General features: G+C 40.4%; 1 protein-coding gene across 3 annotated transcripts in view; it reads right to left on the bottom strand.

Moving 5' to 3' along the window:
* ERC1 (ELKS/RAB6-interacting/CAST family member 1) overlaps positions 1-19961 on the bottom strand; it is a 291590-nt gene that overhangs the window by 226510 nt on the left and 45119 nt on the right. For all 3 annotated transcript variants that reach the window (XM_059816571.1, XM_059816572.1, XM_059816573.1), the window contains exon 2: positions 11248-11664. In XM_059816571.1, the coding sequence (XP_059672554.1) occupies positions 11248-11664 (417 nt within the window). The remainder of the gene's footprint in view (positions 1-11247; positions 11665-19961) is intronic.

The following is a 19961-nucleotide window of genomic DNA, read 5'->3' as shown; positions in this document are numbered from 1 at the left end:
TCAGCTGAGAAGAAAAGAAGGCTTGTGGGGGAACCTTGATGCTCTCTAGAACTATATAATGGAAGCTCTAGAGATGATGGAGACTAAAGTCTTTTCAGAAGTGTGCAGTGGAAGGATGATAGGCAACAGACAAAAGTTGCAGCACAGAAAATTCTGACTTGTTACCATGGAAAAGATTTTACCAGGAGAGCAACCAAACACTGGACCAGGTGCCCTGAGAGGTTGTGGAATCCCCATCACTTGAAATTGCCAATCTGAGCAGGAGGTTGCATGAAATGACCTCTGGGAGAGCCCTTCAACCTGTGTGACTCATTTATATAAATACCTTTACTAACTGGGACCAGAAGGTGACTGTATAGTATTACAATTGTTTAGTTTTGGGATTTTTATGAGTACTTTTCAGGATGTGCTCCATAGAGTAATTTTAACTTCTATTTCAGCAGCACGTAAAACTAAACTGAAAAAAGAATGTATAATACGAGTCCTGTATGATTTATATCATCACTACTTAGTTTTGCTACTAAAAAATATAGTTACACAACTTTGGAACAAATAATCATGGTAGTTCCTTCAGAAATTATTTCAGTATTTTTCCATTTGTCATTTCCTGCATTTACAAACACAATCAACATAATTCCCCGAAAAATAAATTGAACTTACTAATAAAGAGCATAACTGAAAGATGTGCTGAAAATTGCACACACATCAATAATAGAGGGTGCCAGTTGCTTTGAAGCTCAGTTACCCCTGGCTAAAGCAATTAATCTCTCTGTTTTGCAATTTTATGAATACATTCAGACAGTGATTTCTAAGTCCAAGCAAAACGTCAGATGTTAGGCCACTTAAGTTTGTTAACAAAGGCGTCATCTAAAGTGAAAATTAAAACACAGCTTCCATTTCATCTCAGTATTCCAACCAGCAAGAAACAAAAGCCAAGTTCCTCAAAACTTCAATCACGCTGGTATCTGCTGCAAAGGCTACACAGCCAAGCATGTACAGTCCAGGAGGTTCCTCCAGTGTGTTGATGATAACTTTTTGACTCAGGTGGTGGAGGAGCCAACAAGGAAACCTAGTACTGACAAACAAAGAGGGACTGGTGGAGGACATTAAGGTTGGGGGCAGTCTTGGCTGTAGCGATCATGAGAAGATAGAGTTTAGGATCCTGTGCAGTATGCACAAAACAACAAGTAGGATTGCAACCTTGGACTTCAGGAGAGCTAACTTTGATCTCCTCAAGGAACTGCTTGGAGAAATCCCATGGCTTAGGGCTCTAGAGAGCAGGGGAGCTCAAGAGAGCTGGGTGATATTCAAGTCCCACTTCCTCCAAGCTCAGGATTGGTGCATCCCTAAGAGCAAGAAATCAGGCAAGGGAGGCAGGAGACCTGCATGATTGAGCAAGGAGCTTTTGAAAAAGCTCAAGTGGAAGAAGGAAGTCTACAGTACGTGGAAGAAGGAAGTCTACAGTATGTGGAAGAAGGGACTGACCACTTGGGAAGATTACAAGAATGCTGTCAGAGTATGCAGGGATGAAATGAGGAAAGCCAAAGCCTCCTTGAAATTAAACCTGACAAGGGATGTCAAGGTCAACAGGAAGGGTTTCTTCAAGTACATTGGAGACAAAAGGAAAACTAGAGAAAATGTGGGCCCGCTGTTGAATGAGACAGGTGCCATGGTGACAGATGATGCAGAGAAGGTGGAGTTATTGAATGCCTTCTTTGCTTCAGTCTTTACTGCTCCAGCCAGCCTTCAGGAGTCCCAGACTTTGGAGGTAACAGAGAAAGTCTGGAAGAAGGAAGACTTTCCCTTGGTTGAGGAAGATCAAGTTAGAGACCAGTTAAGTCAACTGGACATCCACAAGTCCATGCGTCCTGATGGGATGCACCTGTGAGTGCTGAGGGAGCTAGCAGAAATCATTGCCGGACCACTCTCCATCGTCTTTGAAAGATCCTGGAAAACAGGCGAAGTGCCTGAGGACTGGAGGAAAGCTAATGTCACTCCAGTCTTCAAAAAGGGCAAGAAGGAAGACCCAGGAAACTACAGGCCAGTCAGCCTCACCTCCATCCCTGGAAAGATGATGGAACAGCTTGTTCTGGGCCTCATCTCAAAGCATCTGGAGGAAAAGAAGGTTATCAGAAGTAGTCAACATGGATTCACCAAGGGCAAGTCATGTTTGACCAATCTGATAGCCTTCCACAATGGCATGACTGGATGAATAGATGAGGGGAGGGCAGTAGATCTTGTCTACCTTGACTTCAGCAAAGCTTTTGACACCGTCTCCCACATCATCCTCATAGACAAGCTTAGGAAGTGTGGGTTAGATGAACGGACAGTGGGCTAGATTGAAAACTGGCTGATAGATAGAGCTCAGAGGGTTGTGATTAGTGGCACAGAGTCTAGTTGGAGGTCTGTAACAAGTGGTGTTCCCCCGGGGTCAGTACTGGGTCCAGTCCTGTTGAACAGATTCATCAATGACCTGGATGAAGGGATAGAGTGTGCCCTCAGCAAGTTTGCTGATGACACAAAACTGAGAGGAGTGGTGGACACACCGGAAGGCAGTGCTGCCATTCAGCACGACCTGGACAGGCTGGAGAGTTGGGCAGAGAGGAACCTTATGAAATTGAACAAAGGCAAGTGTAGGATACTGCACCTGGGGAGGAATAGCCCCATGCATCAGCACAGGTCAGGGGCTGACCTGCTGGAGAGCAGCTCTGTGGAAAGGGACCTGGAAGTCCTGGGGGACAACAGGATGACCATAAGCCCACAATGTGCCCTTGTGTCCAAGAAGGCCAATGGCATCCTGGGGTGCATCAAAAAGAGTGTGGCTAGCAGGTCGAGGGAGGTTATCCTCCCTCTACTCTGCCCTGGTGAGGCTGCATCTGGAGTACTGTGTCCAGTTCCGGGCTTCCCGGTTCAAGAAGGACAGGGAACTGCTGAAGACGGTACAGCAAAGGGCTACAAAGATGATTAGGGGGCTGGAACATCTTTCTTATGAAAAAAGGCTGAGGGACTTGGGTCTTTTTAGTCTGGAGAAGAGAAGACTGAGGGGGGATCTTATTAATGCTTATAAATACTTAAGGGGTGGGTGCCAGGAAGATGGGGCCAGTCTTTTTTCAGTGGTGCCCAGTGACAGGATGAGAGGTAACGGGCACAAACTTGATCATAGGAAGTTCCATTTAAACATGAGGAGGAACTTCTTTACTTTGAGGGTGGCCGAGCACTGGAACAAGCTGCCCAGAGAGGCTGTGGAGTCTCCTTTTCTGGAGATATTCAAAACTCGCCTGGATGCATTCCTGTGCAATCTGCTGTAGGTGAACCTGCTCTGGCAGGGGGGTTGGACTAGATGATCTCCAGAGGTCCACTCCAACCCCTATCATTCTGCGATTCTGCAAAAACTTCAGCATTAGAGTAAAAGCAAGATAAAGATGAGACCAATTCAAACCATCCTATTACATTTAAGTAGCAAGTCATTGTGTTGAAACCTGACTACAGAAGTGTAAATTCAAAAGCTAAAGAGAAGTCAATTAAAAATTAAATTTTTAATCTTATAGAACTTTATTTACATATGTGCTACCAGTTCTTAATTTTTCCTTTCTTCCCTCTTATTTAAGGTACAAAAGCATATATTTTCTACTTAAATTAGCTTCCAACTTGTTAATGGTATTTTCAATTATTTTTTCTTCTCCTGCAAAGTTTCACACTTGTGGAAACAAAATTCCACAAATTTCATCTCTACTGAAGAAAAGTGCAGGTTAATATTAACATCTCCAAGAAAAGTATACCTAAGCTGTAATTGGTAAACAAAGCAAATCATGTAATACACATTGACAAAGAAAATCCTCCAATATAACAAAACATCAAAAGGCATTAAAGTCCATATAGTTTAAACCTCTAATCCCCAGCCAGATATATGAATTTCTAAATTCTTTCACACAGTTTTAAAAATCCCATCTAAAGGGGATGGAGGTGCTAAAATGAACTAGTTAGAAATTTTGCCTTCTGTGAATAAAAAGAAAAAAAAATCTCTTTGAAGACAAGTAGATTACTCATATAGAAAAAAATTGTTTGAAATCAGTTAAAAAAATACAATCTCTATAATTTTAGCCCCCTATGCTAGAAAAAGCATATGAATAAACCCATTGAAATTTTACGGATTATTTCACTTTGATGAGATCGTAACTATAATAGAGAAAAGACTGACAGATGACTGCAGTTCTGCTTTTTTTCCATTCACTTAATTCCTACACGTTATTCAATGATTATATACAAATCAGAAATCTGCTCTACAAGAATCAGAAGGTGTTTATGATTTCTTTGTAGTCTGGAAAGACATTAAACAAATATGTTATTTTTCACCCTAATTTTTCAGCTTTCTAAGAACTATCAAGCTACCAACCTCTGAACTCAGGAAAGATTAAAATAATTTTACATATGTTTGAACATTTTTAATGGTCATTCTTTTATAAAGTAACATATAAAGACATTCCAAACTACAATTTTATTAAAAAAGCAAAATGTATAAAGAATAAATTATGCACACTCTCAAGTGGCATTAGCCTATTTTCTCAAATTTTGATCTACAAAAGCTCTATATGTTTTAAAACTACTTCTAGACCAATCAAGCGATTCTAATAAAGACATAACTTTAAATTATCTTGATTTAAACCACTTCTCCCTGCTATCCTCTTCTAAAAGATCAAAAGAATGAAGCAGCAACAGAAAAACCAGAAACTTAATTTTTTTATCTCATCAGAAAGATGTCCCCTAGTATGATGGTAATAAGAATTTGAGTTACTGAATCTATCTACTCCAACAAACCAAAAATTCTCTCTAAAAGTGTGTCTTATTTATGTTGCAAGATCTTGGAACAGAACAAAAGCGTTCTTTGAGATAACTCTAATTACTCCAATTAAAATTTCTAAATCCTTCTCTGAGCCTGGAGCAGAAAAGGGTAAGAATTTTAACACACACATGGAAAAAGAACTTCTTTTCAAAACTTGTCACAGTTAATTAAAATCTGGTCAGATAAGGCAAATGACCTTTCTCTTCCTTGGGCACTGTTCAGCAGTGCTCGATGGTACGTCTACATGGCACACGCATCCTTTCTTACTAAGCTCCTTAGTGCTGCTCTTTGGCCATCACAGTATCAAGTTTGACAATCTAAAGCTAAGTCAAGTGTATGTATGTTATAGCCTAGTGTGCCTGCTTGCTGCTCTGACAGACATCTACCCTAAGTAGAGCCATAATAAAGAGGGCTCACAGCAATTCAGTGTGACTTCCTAGAATAAAGTCAGCACTGTTCAATTCAAAATATCTACAAACAGGGATCAGTTCTTGTAATAAGGCCATACTAGATAACTGTAATAGAATTCACAAACAGGACTTTGTGGGGTTGCCATTTCAACAAACACTGAAGATGAAAAGAAATAATAGCTTCTTCTACCATAGCCTCTTTCCTTAATTTCATTGCAAATAAGTGCCCTTATGAATGACCCATTTCTGTGACTGCTTTGCAAACAAAACCACCCTTTACTTGTTACGTAGTGGTGGGGAGCAGAATGAAGCCCCCATAATCCAAGGGGAAATGGTTAGTGACCTGCTACACCACTTAGACACGCACAAGTCTACGGGACCGGATGGGATCCACCCAAGGGTACTGAGGGAGCTGGCGGAAGTGCTCACCAAGCCACCTTCCATCATCTACCAGCAGTCCTGGGAAACTGGGGAGGTCCCAGTGGACTGGAGGTTAGCAAATGCGATGCCCATCTACAAGAAGGGCCAGAAGGAGGATCCGGGGAACTGCAGGTCTGTCAGCCTGAGCTCGGTGCCAGGGAAGGTTATGGAGCAGATCACCTTGAGTGCCATCACGCGGCACGTACAGGACAACCAGGTGATCAGGCCCTGTCAGCACGGGCCTATGAAAGGCAGGTCCTGCTTGACCAACCTGATCTCCTTCTATGACAAGATGACCTGCTTAGTGGACGAGGGAAAGGCTGTGGATGTAGTCTACCTAGACTTTAGTGAAGCCTTTGACACAGTTTCCCACAGCATTCTCCTGGAGAAACTGGCTGCTCACGGCTTGGACAGGTGCGCTCTTCACTGGGTAAAAAACTGGCTGGACCCAAAGGGTTGTGATGAATGGAGTTAAGTCCATTTGGTGGCGGGTCATGAGTGGTGTTCCTCGGGGCTCAGTATTGGGGCCTGTTTTGCTTAATACCTTTATCGATGATCTGGATGAGGGCATCAAGTGTACCCTCAGCAAGTTTGCAGACGACACCAAGTTGGGCAGGAACATTGATCTGCTCGAGGGTCGGAAGGCTCTGCAGAGGGATCTGGACAGGCTGGATTGATCGATGGGCCAAGGGCAATTGTGTGAGGTTGAACAAGGCCAAGTGCCGGGCTCTGCACTTGGGTCACAACAACCCCATGCAACACTACAGGCTTGGGGAAGAGTGGCTGGAAAGCTGCCCTGCAGAAAAGGACCTTGGGGGTGTTGATCGACAGCCGGCTGAATGTGAGCCAGCAGTGTGCCCAGGTGGCCAAGAAGGCCAACGGCATCCTGGCCTGTATCAGAAATGGTGTGGCCAGCAGGAGTAGGGAGGTGATCGTGCCCCTGTACTCAGTGCTGGTGAGGCCGCACCTCGAATACTGTGTTCAGTTTTGGGCCCCTCACTACAAGAAGGACATTGAGGTGCTGGAGCGTGTCCAGAGAAGAGCAACAAAGCGGGTGAGGGGTCTGGAGCACAAGTCTTATGAGGAGTGGCTGAGGGAACTGGGGTTGTTCAGTCTGGAGAAGAGGAGGCTGAGGGGAGACCTTATTGCTCTCCAGAACTACCTGAAAGGAGGTTGAAGCGAGGTCGGTGTTGGTCTCTTTTCCCAGGTAACAAGTAACAGGACAAGAGGCAATGGCATCGAGTTGCACCAGGGGAGGTTTAGACTGGATATTAGAACAAATTTCTTCACTGGAAGGGTTGTCAGGCATTGGAACAGGCTGCCCAGGGAGGCGGTTGAGTCAGCATTCCCGGAGGTTTTTAAAAGACATGTGGATGAGGTGCTTAGGGACATGGTTTAGTGGCAGACTTAACAGTGTTAGGTTAATGGTTGGACTTGATGATCTTAAAGGTCTTTTCCAACCTAAACGGTTCTCTGATCATAGTTTGCCCAAAGTACTCCAAGTGTCTAGAACACCAGAGGTGGATACAATCACATCATATTCTGCCATAAGTTGCACTGATATTTGGTGTGTCTATTACTCTGCATAGCTGAGAAAAATGTATTTGTACTCAGTGCATCTAGCATTTTGGGTGGGGGAGCAGGGAGGTTGTTTAAAAGATCACAGCAAGCTTCATTATCTTTAGAGCCATGTGCTGTCACTGCTGTCACTGATAATTCTGCAACAGGTGAGTCTGGAACAATGAGGTGGCAGTTAATGTAACTTGGGAGCTATTCTGGAAGCTGCAGTCCAGCTGCTGGATTTCATCAAGTATTTCTTGCTGGTATGATAATAATTTTGTTTCTGCAAGTTAAGTCGAGAATACCAGCAATAATACGAATAATTTTCACTAAGACTTAAGAAGGGGTATTCAAAATAGCAACCCTCTTTTTATAAGCGACGAGGCTTAAGCTTGTTTTGTAGGGTAAAGGAATGTGATGCAGCCACACAGTCATCTGCTGAAGTCAGGGCATCCAGATCCATGTCTGTGTTCAGATGTTCAATGAGGCATTTAATTTTATTTTGTGTTAATGAGAGACTGTCCTCTGTATCAGTGAGTTGCCAAATACATCCTATGCTGGATACAGGATCCCTCCTATGGACTTGTATGGAAAGATTGCTTGAGTTCCCTAGAATTCACATTTGGAAAAAGCCCAAGAGAGTCAAATTGCTTATGGAGATACCTCTCACTGTCTGCAGGAGAATCCATTTCATAACCTGGATATGGGAGACTGAGACAGTGCTCTGGGAGATGATCAAAGATATTCCATATCTTCTATATGAGGAACAATTAAGTAGCATTGGACTTTTCAACGTGGAAAAAGAGAGAACTTGGAAGGGATATGACAGATCTAAAATTGTGAGCGGCACAGAGTCTTGGTAGCGATCACCCATTCACTCACTGTGTCTTCCAGTGCAAGAGCGCGAGGCTGTCAATGAAGCTACTGGGAGACAGGTTCAAACTCAAAAAAAATGAGGCAGGTTCTTCCTGCAACAGAGAATAGGCCTGTAGAACCACTTACCAAATGATACTACAGCTGCAAAAGTTTACATGAGCTCAAGAAGACAATGACTATCTACTCGGATGGCAGATACGTGGAGGATACTAAACTGACAAGTCACAAAAAGTTCAAGTTCATCTGTAAATAGTAGGGAAGATGGGACAGCATTACAGAGAAGTATCATGTTTGCCTTGTTCCTACCCTTTCCTGGGTGTCTGCATATGGCCATTATGTGAAACAGAATTCTGGACTAAAGGGATCACCGGCCTGAACCAGTACAGCTACTCCTTGGTTGTGACCTTATCAGAACCACAAGTCTGGGTTCTCTAAGAATTTCCTTTCCTTAGGAAATCAGTGACATCTTTAGTACAATCACAGTAATAGCAATAGCTGAAGAAATCAATGAATTCACATTTCATTTTCAAGGCAGACTGCTGGCCACTGTACCTACACTGCCTGTCTAAGAAACCATCTGATGACCTTGAGTCTCAACATCATGCTTCGAATTACATGTAGGCTTCAAAGTTGAAAAATGGAGGGATACCTTTCTGCTTCAAGGTGCAGATCTTCATTATTATTCCCAGCAAAGATTTGTACCAGAAGTCTAACACACTTGTAAAGTCAGAAACAGTACTGGTGGATTCTGACATCTCAGAACTTGCTTTAGCTAAGATAGTCAAAACTGCTATTAAAGTTTTTCTCAGCTTTTCTAATGGGTTAGCACATGAAGTATAAACGCTGACCTCCCAAGCACATGCAAATCCCTTTGAGATACTAATGCTTGCTTTAACAGCAGTACTTAAAGAAGAGTTTACCATGCTTTTCCAGATACTGAGACTGCTAGATATAGAACCATCAAGAAAGTAGAATGATTTCTTCAAGGCAGCTCAAAAATTCCATATTTACTATCTGGAGTAGCAAAGGGCTAAAATAATCTAAAACTATGGATAACACAGATAAACACATTAATAGAAGATTAGCTGAGGAGGGTGATGCAGACACACCTAAGAGGGTCTGCACACAGACAACTTCCAAGTGTGGAACAGTGATAGCAACTCTGAACCAGAGCCTGCAGAGCAGAGCAACTTGGTGCTCAGCAATTCAGATGCAGTCAGCTACAGTTCAGCAACATCCCCTGATTTTCTCCAACCTCCTGGAGCTCCAAGCATGAGACCTGAGTTTCATGCAGACAAGCCTGAGTTCAGTTAGCCCAGTCTAGCTCAGAGCTCAAGGACAACACACAGGTACTAACAAAACCCTTCCTGATATGACCCAGTTCCATAAGGAAGTAATTTGGCATCTCTGCACATGACACTATGTTTCCAAGGGGGCTCAGCTTCAAGGCTGGATCCCACACCATACCAATGGCTTGAGCTACAAATTACACTATACCCAGCTTACCCTTCTTAATGCATTAGAGTTGGGTGAGGAGCAAGGAGTAATTGATTTTAAAATGTTAGATAAACAGCATTTGCACTTTCAAAGTCAGTAAATCACCTCTACCTTCTCCGGAAATCTTCTACCATAAAGGCTACAATTTAAATGATTGATGATTTCCAGATATGTGTGAATGAAACAAGAATTCTTATCTCTCAACATCTACTCATCAGTAGCAGAAACAAAAGTAACTGCATTCCTAAAAAATTACACAGCTCCTGCCAGCTTTTCATTTATGTTGCTGGACTTAAAACAGAAACAAATGGAAGTCATTTGGGGCTCTTCCTGAAATAGATACAAGAATTGGAACAGAATTATCATTGGTTGCTAAATAAAGGAAAAACTGTAGTACAGAAACTCTGGAATCACATTATCTTCACTCCAGACACTCAAGAGATTACTGCTCTAAAAAAATAAATCTGGCCTAAATCTAGCTCAGAAATGCAATGGGCTCTAGCTTTCTTATATAAATGCTTGCAAGAGCACAAGTACAATGGGTCAGGCCATGGAAAACATATGAATAAGAGGTATTAATAAGTATTTATTTCCTGCAAACACTCATCTCTGAAACCTCTGTGCCAGACTGCTTCCCTGGCGTTTTAGAGAGGGGACTTAAATCTTGTGTATGTGTCAGGCTTTCAAAAAAATGTTGAACCAGAAAGTAGGCATGCAATGCCCGAAACAGGTGATTAGATTCACACACACACATATTACACATGGATGTATAGCTATCAATTAATGCATTCAATCTACAGATGTATGTAAAATAATCTTTACAGAAAATCTTATCATTAGTGAATACACACATATACCCGTGTATGAATACAAGACATGCTGAATTACTAGCCTTTTAGAAATTAATATTAGAATACTTCAGGAAACTGGTTGACAAGAAGAAAATGCATTTAACATATCAAGAAATTTAATGACCCTGGCTACACAACAACTCACTTATTTTCCTTTATTTTTCTAAGATACTTATATCATATGTAGCCTATATTTTATTGTATTTAGTTTAGGATGATCAATAGTGAAGAATGCCTGCCATTGTACTCCTCTAAGGTGCAATACAGATACAACAATGGTTTTTCTTTTCTGTTTCCAGAGGGATGTGGGGAAGGGGTTACTATGTGTGCAGCAGTGTCCCTTTAAGTAATCTATTTTTTGGCTGTGCATCCAGGGCAGCTAATAGTTTTATCAAATACCCTTCACAGCAAGATGACTGTTTCCATGGAAACCGTAGCACAATCGTCCATTACTCCTGCAAAGATTGCTCTCTGCTCTCTCATAAATACAGGTAGCTACTTTCTCTCAAACTAAAATAGAATGGAAGAATGAATTTTACAGTCTGTGTGACAATTCACCTCCAGAGCTTCATATGGAGACTATGGGGAAAGTGAGGCCTAAAGCACAAAACCCCAGAAAACACATGCAAGGAATCCATAAAGAAGTTTTAAAACAGGGACAAATTCTGTCAAGTCTGCAATGTAAAATACAGCTTATAGAGAGAATGGAAGGTTCTTTCCTTACAGCTGTGAAACGGAGAGGAGACAGAGAAGAGCCTAGGATTGGAGATGAACCCAAAGCTTGGTCACTTACCTCTCTCAGCATGTTGTTTTCTTTTTCCTTCTGTTCGAGAAGGCTCTCCAGGTGGTGCACATGCATCTCTGCCTCAGCCAACCGTCTTGTTCGCTCATGATCTTCCTCAGTGGCTTTTGCTGACAGACCTTTACTCTGCAGCATCTCCAGCAGCTTTTTGATGGACTCATCACGTGCATTTAAGGTCTGTTTCTGTGTCTCAATACGCAGTTCCATCTCTTCTAAGGTTTTACGTAGCAGGAAGAGCTCCTTGGCCTGGCGTTCGTGCTCTGCATGAAGTCGTTGGAAGTTTTCCTCTGTCAGCTCTGCCACAAAGGGCTCACTGGTTCTAGTGCTGCTGTCCTGCTGGAACAGCTGGTTCAGGTCCCGCTGGATCCGAAGCTCATCTTGGAGAGCCTGGATAGTCATCTGCATATGCTAAAAGAATAAATAAACAAAATCAGAAGATTCCCTCCACTGGAGAAATAAAGAGAACAGTGTAAGTCATGTCAGTCCTCCTGAACTACCAACCACTAGGAAAGCACAACACCAACAGACCGACACTGTTTTTTGAAAGCAGAATTGAGGTGCAATGGGTTATATACTACAGAAATTTCAAGTCCTTCCTTCTATGCCTGGTAGGGGTTGCTTAACACTAAACACCTGTTACTCAGGTGACTCTCTCGCTTCCATCAACTTGAGTGAGTCACTGTTTCAAATGGGAAAATGTCAGTAGGCATTTGTCAAGTAAGTCGAGCGCTTAAATTTTTTTTTCCCAAATGTTTGCCTACCCTATAGAAGAATTCTGCATAAGAAGTCCTAGTATAGAATTACTATCTTGACAAAGCAGAGGGTCACGTGACTATTAGAATTTACATACCATCTAATCAAACGTAATCAGCCATGAAGGCTCCCAAGGTCTTCAGTACTAACACTACACATAGCACAGATTTCCCAGTTGACTTACGGAAGAAACTTCAGCATGTCAGGAAGAATTACAACTATAGAAAACTGGATATATGCTGACTGGGGATACGGGTCACATCATACAATTTTGTGCATGAACATTTTAGTACAGAACAGAAATTACCATCTTACGAAGAGGAATATGAAGTCAATCAAATGATCAGCAGTAATTTGTGGTTGTGCAAGACAATAAATCCTGTCTCAATGATGGTGAATACAGTGCGTTAATATAGTGGGATAACATAGAAGCACAGTTTGCCTAGAAAAAAGTCCTCACTTCATATTTAGATAAACATTTGTTTTCTTCTCTGCAAGACAGTAACAGAGAATACTAACACACTGAACAAAGATCTGATTACCAGGCATGAGATACACAATGAGTGATACATCTCTACTCTCTTAAGAGTGGCAGACATGCTTACAATTTAGTCTGAACGTGAACAAGTCAGATGGACTGATCCCTGGGCTCCACCTTTGTATTACAAAAATCAGTGTCTGCAATACAGTTACTTCCAGTATTCACTAGGACTACAGTACTAGTTAGTTAGTATTAGTTATAATCTATTATCAAGCTTGATGCAGGAGACACGCTGGTAAGGTCTATAATGTAAAGATGGTGCCAAATTAAGATGTTTGACATAAATCCAAGTACTTCATTTCACTCAAATATTTGTGGAAAGAGGAGATGTAAAAAGATTTGGGTTTAAGTGTTACTTCAAGAATGTATTTATCACAATTCTTTTGTAAAATTCCTTGGAGATATTCAAAAGCCGTCTGGAAATGCTCCTGGGCAAACAGTTCTAGGTGGCCCTGCTTGAGCAGGGTGGTTGGACCAGCTGACCTCCAAAGGTCTCTTCCAACCTCAACCATCCTGTGATTCTATGAAAAGACAATAGACAGAAGATAGTATGTGCAGCACAGTTACCTACCTTTAACCTGTTTTAGAAATGTTAATGGTTAGTTTGTTTGCATAGAATGGTGCATAAAGGCAGTCCAATCCCATTTTCCTTACAAAGGTCAGTCCTTCAGACCAAGTACTTCCCCTCCTTTTGTGTTCTGGCCTAAGAAGAGCTTTTCAAAACTAAAGGTGCTGTTTCAGAAATCAGCTCACCTAAGTCCACAATGCCACTAAAAGGAACAGTCCAGCTCTCTGTCCTTCCTTAGGTGGTTGGCACTCACAACTGGAGCAAAACTTCACCTGGCTGAAAACCAGCCCCATCAAAACCAAACAAAACATCTTTCCAGCCAGATCTCTGATCCAGTGACAGTGTGACTACACCAATGCTGATCCTGGTGCAAAGCAGGGGTGGGAACGTGCAGTCAAGGAGCTGCTGGAGAAGAAAATGGAACCATCCTTTATGGTATCAGCATAAACTGAAATCAGCTTAAATATGTAACTTCATGATTGATTTAACATGCTGTAATTGTCTTTTCTTCTATTTCAATAACACAGTACTTGGCAGTTACTAATTCTGCTAATCTAAAACTGCACTTTAGGTTATAGAATCTGTGTGATAACACAGCAGAGGTATATTACGTGAGGGGATAATTAATCACTCTATTCTAAAAGGTACATTGTGTTTATATATTGCTGGATGCTCAGATCTATTTTCAAGTAAGCATTTAGCAATAGAAGAGAAGAAAACAAATATCTCAAGGGAATCAATATGGATTTCGAAAATGTTTCTAGAAATCACTTTTTTCTCTCTTTTTTTTTTTAATGAAAGATTTGAATTTTCATTTATTGTCATTTCTCCAAACCAGAGTCAAAGTGAGAATGTCAGACAACCTCCAAGCCTTAAAACTGAGGCACTATCACAAACATGCCAGCGTGCTGGTAGGCAATCAAAACTACTGCATCTGTTCAATTAATATATGTAGACCAAGCTGTAAGAGAAAACCTGCTGCACTCATGAAAAAGTTTGCCTCATCTGTACCTATACAACACCAGTAAGTCAGTAGGACTACAACAGCAGTAGTGATAGAATATCCTTAAATTTCGTTAAATTTAAACAAGAACCTCACCAGATATAACTTTACAATTCCACACATGAGTTAATTCCATTTGTATTTGAGAAGTCCTACTTATCCACAGCCCAGCTGTATGTTGTTCCTCCAGCTAACGAACAAATTCCCACATGCTTCCACCTGCCTCTCCACATACTGCCACTTCAGCATTTCCTTTCTCCCAGGCGAGAAAAGAGCTGCTTCTGAACAACTACATCATCTACTAAATGAAATTACTTCCTCTTTTCTGTGTTGTCTCAGAATCAAACTTGGGTTATTTATAAATGTCAATGGACTAAATCACCACAACCAAGCTCCTGCATTTTTGATTTGCTGTGAAATCTCATTTCAGGTTACATACACAAAAACCGTGTCTCAGACCCACAGAAATTATCTCCTCCAAAGTCGGAAAAGCCCTCATGCAACTTTTGGGTCAAAGAACTGAAATCTATTATATGATTCAGAAACATGATAGGAAATAAAACTCAATACCAGTAGTTATTGGTATCCATCAAGAGAGTTTGAAACACGCGACATAAATGGTCAGCAACTGCCTTGAATTCAGTTTCCCAGGAAAAATGAAGAGGTGGGGCGAGAGGAAGGGTTAGCACCAAGCTTATGAATTACTATCACTGTTCTCTGAACTGCTCAGTTAAGAACAAACTTCATTGTGTGTAAGGTAACTGGAAAATACACCACAGAAAATTATTCTATGCTTTTCATACCCACTCCTTTCCAGCATGCGAGATGTATGCAAAATGGGTTGTTTTCTCTGCTTTCCAAAAAATTTCTATGGTTTTCAGAATAATGAAACAATACCCTTTATTAGTTGGCATCATAAATAAACTACTTTTTCAGTTAACATAGCTGTTCATCTACATAATTGCAAAGAAAACATCCTTTTCCCTCTGAAGGAGCAAGCAAGTCTCACTAGCTTCTCATTCATTTATTAGACTTCACTTTTAAATCAGTAACTATGCCAGAAAGGCAAAATATTTTTGAAGTTCATGCAATACTAGCCATTGATGCTTAATCCTATTTCTAGGACCTGACTAGAGACCTCAGCCAATCTTGAAAAATACTGTTGAAATTATCTTATCTAGAAATAAACAAGTAAAAATACTTCTAATACCACTGAGCTTGGTTACATCATATTCTGCTGAGTAAGTACCAATCATACTTTTCTTAAATAGCTTAATAAAGGTAGCATAATTAAAGTCAAAGCAATTATGTTGAACCTGTACTTTGCTTGAAGCTTATTGCTCTTATTTCAGACTTTGAGGATTCCTTATTTTTTCAAGTAATGAAAACTGATCTTTAAGCCTCACTACAAATTATAACTACATCTGCAAATCACAAAGATATTTTTGTGAGCACAGTTCTCTAGTAAGTCTCTTGCTGCTTATGCCTTATGTACTTGTCTCTTGACAGAGCTAAGCCCCTTCAGGCCCACCTCAAATGTAAGTCCTAAAAGGGCAAAGTGCAAACACAACCTCTTACCAGGTGTTCCTCTGCCTGTATTACTTCCATGGGGCAACTTAAAGTTTGTTAACTGGGCTCTATGCAGGGAGAGAGTTTGCCTTTCATCCAGCAGCACAAAATTTACATCTGTAACAAAACATGATTCGATCTTCACCTCCATCTAACAGGATTCAAATTCACATTTCCCACACCTTGGCAGATTGGTTAGACGAGTTTCCAACCTACAGTATGAATACAACCAATAATACAGAAGTTCCTTATATTTGGTTCACAAAGCAGTGCTGTTGTTGCAGTCTCAGTGTAATGCAACATACCTATTGCTATACTGGTGAATGTGGGAACCTTGCTGCAGGCAGCTCTTTTCATCTCTCCCTGTTGAAGCTTTCCCATTTTGCATGAAATATTTAAAGATTCAGTAGGCCTGACAGAAAATACTAAAGAGAGCACAGCTTCTTATTCTAATTGGTAGAACACATAAGAACAGAAAGACCTGAATAGAAATACTTTCAATTATCTTAAATGTTTATCATCTTACCATCCCAAAGGAAGTGGGGGATGTGCATTTTAACACTCAGACAGAAAAAGGAATTTAATTGATACTCTACAGCCAAGACCTGTATTCTAAGCTACACTTCAGATCAAAAGAAGGCAGCCATTGCTACTAGCACAATTGTGAAAGAAAAGATTAAATTGTGACATGCTTTTTAAAGAAAGGATTTCCACACTCATCTTTGCAAGACAGAGCTTGACCTACCAAGCTACAGTGTTTAAGATTCCAATATGCATTTGTCTGTTTGGTTTTAGTTGCCTGATTTAGGCTCTTCCCACTGCAGATACTGTCTTCGTAACTACTGTAATCAGATACATAACTCATCCCATATTTTATTCAAGAAGTCTAAATGCCTAAATTAGAACTGTGGGTTCTGCAACAGAGGCAAGGCACCTAAGCACAGAACACTTCTGTAGTTAAGTTCTTCTTAATCTCCTGGATTTAAATTCTAAGTAGGTTAACCAGGGAAATTACTTTAATTTTCGGAATACCAAGAAAAATTTCAGTACGTTCAAGAGATGCCTGTCAACAATCAGCAAAAAGGAAGAGAAGAACCTACTCTTTCCCAGAAACAAGGGAAAACATAACATGCAATTATATGACACTGTGTCACAGAAATGTGTCACAATGAGGTGGGAAGCATTGTTACACTCTGTAAAAGTCAATGACCTAAAAAAAATTCTTCTCTTACACTGGGAGAACACCGAAGACTCTCATTCATGAGCAGGAGAATATGGAGTGATGGGAAGGACAGGGAGAAAAAGAGAGGTCCTACTAGAATGCTTAGTGGTGTGTTAGAAAAGCTTCATTCAGCCTGGGAGAAAAAGGTTCAAGCTCTTACTTGTCATCTTTGTACATCCCAAAGGAGGGTCTAGTCAGTAGGCAATAAGCTATTAGGTGGATCTCTAACAAGATACTCTTACAGAGGGGACTGCGAGAGATTCTGCTTCATACAAATACCTGAGTACTGACTGACTTCGGAATTTAAACCTACATCTCTCACACCCCATTGTCATAAAGGGAGGACGAATCTCAGCTCAAGGTCTTTGTCTGAATTAGCCAAGAGACCCTTTAGCATCTCCCACACTCTGGTGAGCATCCCTGACAGAGTCTATTTCTTGCTCAGAGGTTGATCTCATCTTACTCTTTAATTTTTAAATCAGAAATTCCACTCCACAGGGAAGAAATTTTTTCCTAACAAAAGTTTTGCTGAAATCAGCAGATTCAATAAAAGTTTCTTATAAAAATATTATTGACAAACTTCAGTACTGAAAATTTCCTGATTAATTCTACTGTTAACCCACAACACCAGTACATCCTGTACTGAATGACAGCTTTATGATGTACATGTATTTGGCAGTTTTCTGCAAATCTGCTCCGTGATCAAGCTGCTCTTCATCTAGAAAACAGTAAGTGCTTGGAAAGACACAGGACAAGTTTGCATTTTTTTCATAACATATCACATATTTCTGTATTTATTTTTCAGGATCTAACCCAGGGATAAAGAAAAAAGAGACAGATGTAATTTGTTAATTGACCAAAAACTAGGTTTCTGAAGATGCCAGTTTACAGCTAATCTCTTATTCAGCCAACTATTTTTACATCTGGGAAAAAGAGACAAGCTTTCAGCTACAAAAGCCCTTCCAGGTCTGAAATAGATGTACTTGTAGTACTTAAAAACACTGCCTTACTTTTATCTTTAGATCATCATGACTACAATGCTACTACTCTGGAAAGAAAAGATACAATAATTACAATCTATTTTATTCCAGAAGGACAATTCAGTAAGGTCTACACTCAAATGTGCATGACCAGAAAATGACAGAACTTAAAGGTGCTTTTCTCACCAGAAAATCTACATGCACAATCACAAACTTTTGCATTATGATGATTCCTCTCATGTTCTTTACAATGAAAGCATTTCAAACATTTGTAAGAGGATGAACCACATTCAGCTCAAAAGAGATCACATGCCAAATGCTAGAATAGGATTTGGTCACTATGGGAAATCATTCTCTCCCATTTTCAAAGAGTTAATGTTTTGGCGGCATTTCTGGGAAATAGATTCTGCTGAAAGCACCGCAGAACCAAAGGCCTGGCTGTCTGAGGGAGTCCCTGCTGACATTCAGCTGCAGCCCACGCAAAGAAACTGAAAAAAGGGCTAATGTCAGGTGTCCAGCAGGGCTGTGATGAAACAGGACTTGCTGATTCCAGAAATGCTACATATTCCCTGTAAGATGGATCAGGGCCTTCAAAACCCTTATTTAAATGGAAATGAATAGGTGATTTTTATAATGTTTAGCTTAGATACAAAATACAGCTATGATTTTAATAGGATTTAATTTGTGAGAGTCAAAGGAAGAGACTTCTATTTTAAAGACAACCATACATTGCATTATCTCTGAGACAGCAGAAGGGCAAGATGGTAAAAAAGCGCTATAGATAAAGAGCTTAAGCGTCAGCTGAACTAGACTCACACAAAATGACTCATTTGGTTTAAGGGGGCAGTGTGTAGCAGCCTAATTCCTTCGCCCCTGTCTGTACAAAAAACCCCAGAAGCAACGAATTTAAACTCCAAAAGCAAGCATATTAGAAACAATCTAATAAACCTGTAGCCACAGAAGAACCAAAACTGCAATGCAGTCACCTCATACTAAGCGTATAGGTACCTCCATAAAAAAGGCTGCAAGGTAAAACAGAATAAATGCAGTACACCAGTTACTCAGTGGTATACGTTTACCTATGGTAAACATGAAGCAGCTTATCTTACAAAGAAAAACAGTAACCTCTTTATATTTTCAAGGAATAAAGCATGTATATGGGCAGTTTCTATAGAATACCTGATGCACAGTAAAAACATAACTTGTTCTGAAGAAATTTGTGCAGTTACCTGTGTGCTAAGAATAAAAATTCTGATTAAGCATAGGCAAACCTAGTAAACTTCTGAAAAACATCAGTTTAACAGTTTTTGAACTATGAATATAATTCTGACAGTTTTCTGGCTTCCTAAGGGGATGAACCAATTTGAGCTCTGTGGCAGATAACACAAATGGTCTAGAAGGCAATAGAAGACAAATAAAAACTATTTCTGAAGTCATACCAGTTAGTCCCAGCTACCATGTGTCTAAATTTCCAGAGGTACATCTATATTAGTAGTTTAGCATGCTTCAAAAGCTTTTTCTCATGCAAATCTTCCTAGCATCTACATTTCACACGCTTTGAGTGTTAGCATGCTATGATCCTGGAATGCAGAAACCGGATTCGTTTAAGTGCCCCTCACCTTTCTTGGGAACAGGCATTTTGTGATTAGGGCAAATGTTTAGAATTTCTCATTGGAATTAATAATTTCCATACTGATTTCAACCTCTATTTCCCGCTAGGCTGTCCAAATTGGTTTAGCATTACACTACTTAAATATCATGTTTTATTTATATACAAATATGAGCTTTGATTATTTGCTTTTATCCTGCTAAAGAAAGAAGAGGCCTTGTATATATGCAGTTTCACACATTGCAGTAAGATAATCCTTTATAGTTTCTGTCTCCCCTGTCTGGGAAGCACAAACTTTCTTTGTCACAAACTGGGTTAATAAAATGGATCCTCATCTAAGGAGTTTCTTTAAAAAAAAGCCAACACAAAACCATCAGACTGATCTATATTCTGGCCAGCCATGACAGAACTTGTAGAATTTGATCTTACACGATTTTGCATGTGTATACAACACACCCAA

The sequence above is a fragment of the Gavia stellata genome, chromosome 4 (genome assembly GCF_030936135.1).
Source record: "Gavia stellata isolate bGavSte3 chromosome 4, bGavSte3.hap2, whole genome shotgun sequence".
Taxonomy (NCBI): Eukaryota; Metazoa; Chordata; class Aves; order Gaviiformes; family Gaviidae; genus Gavia; species Gavia stellata.
The sequence above is the reverse complement of the archived record's forward strand: the minus strand, read 5'-3'. Positions and strand labels throughout refer to the sequence as shown.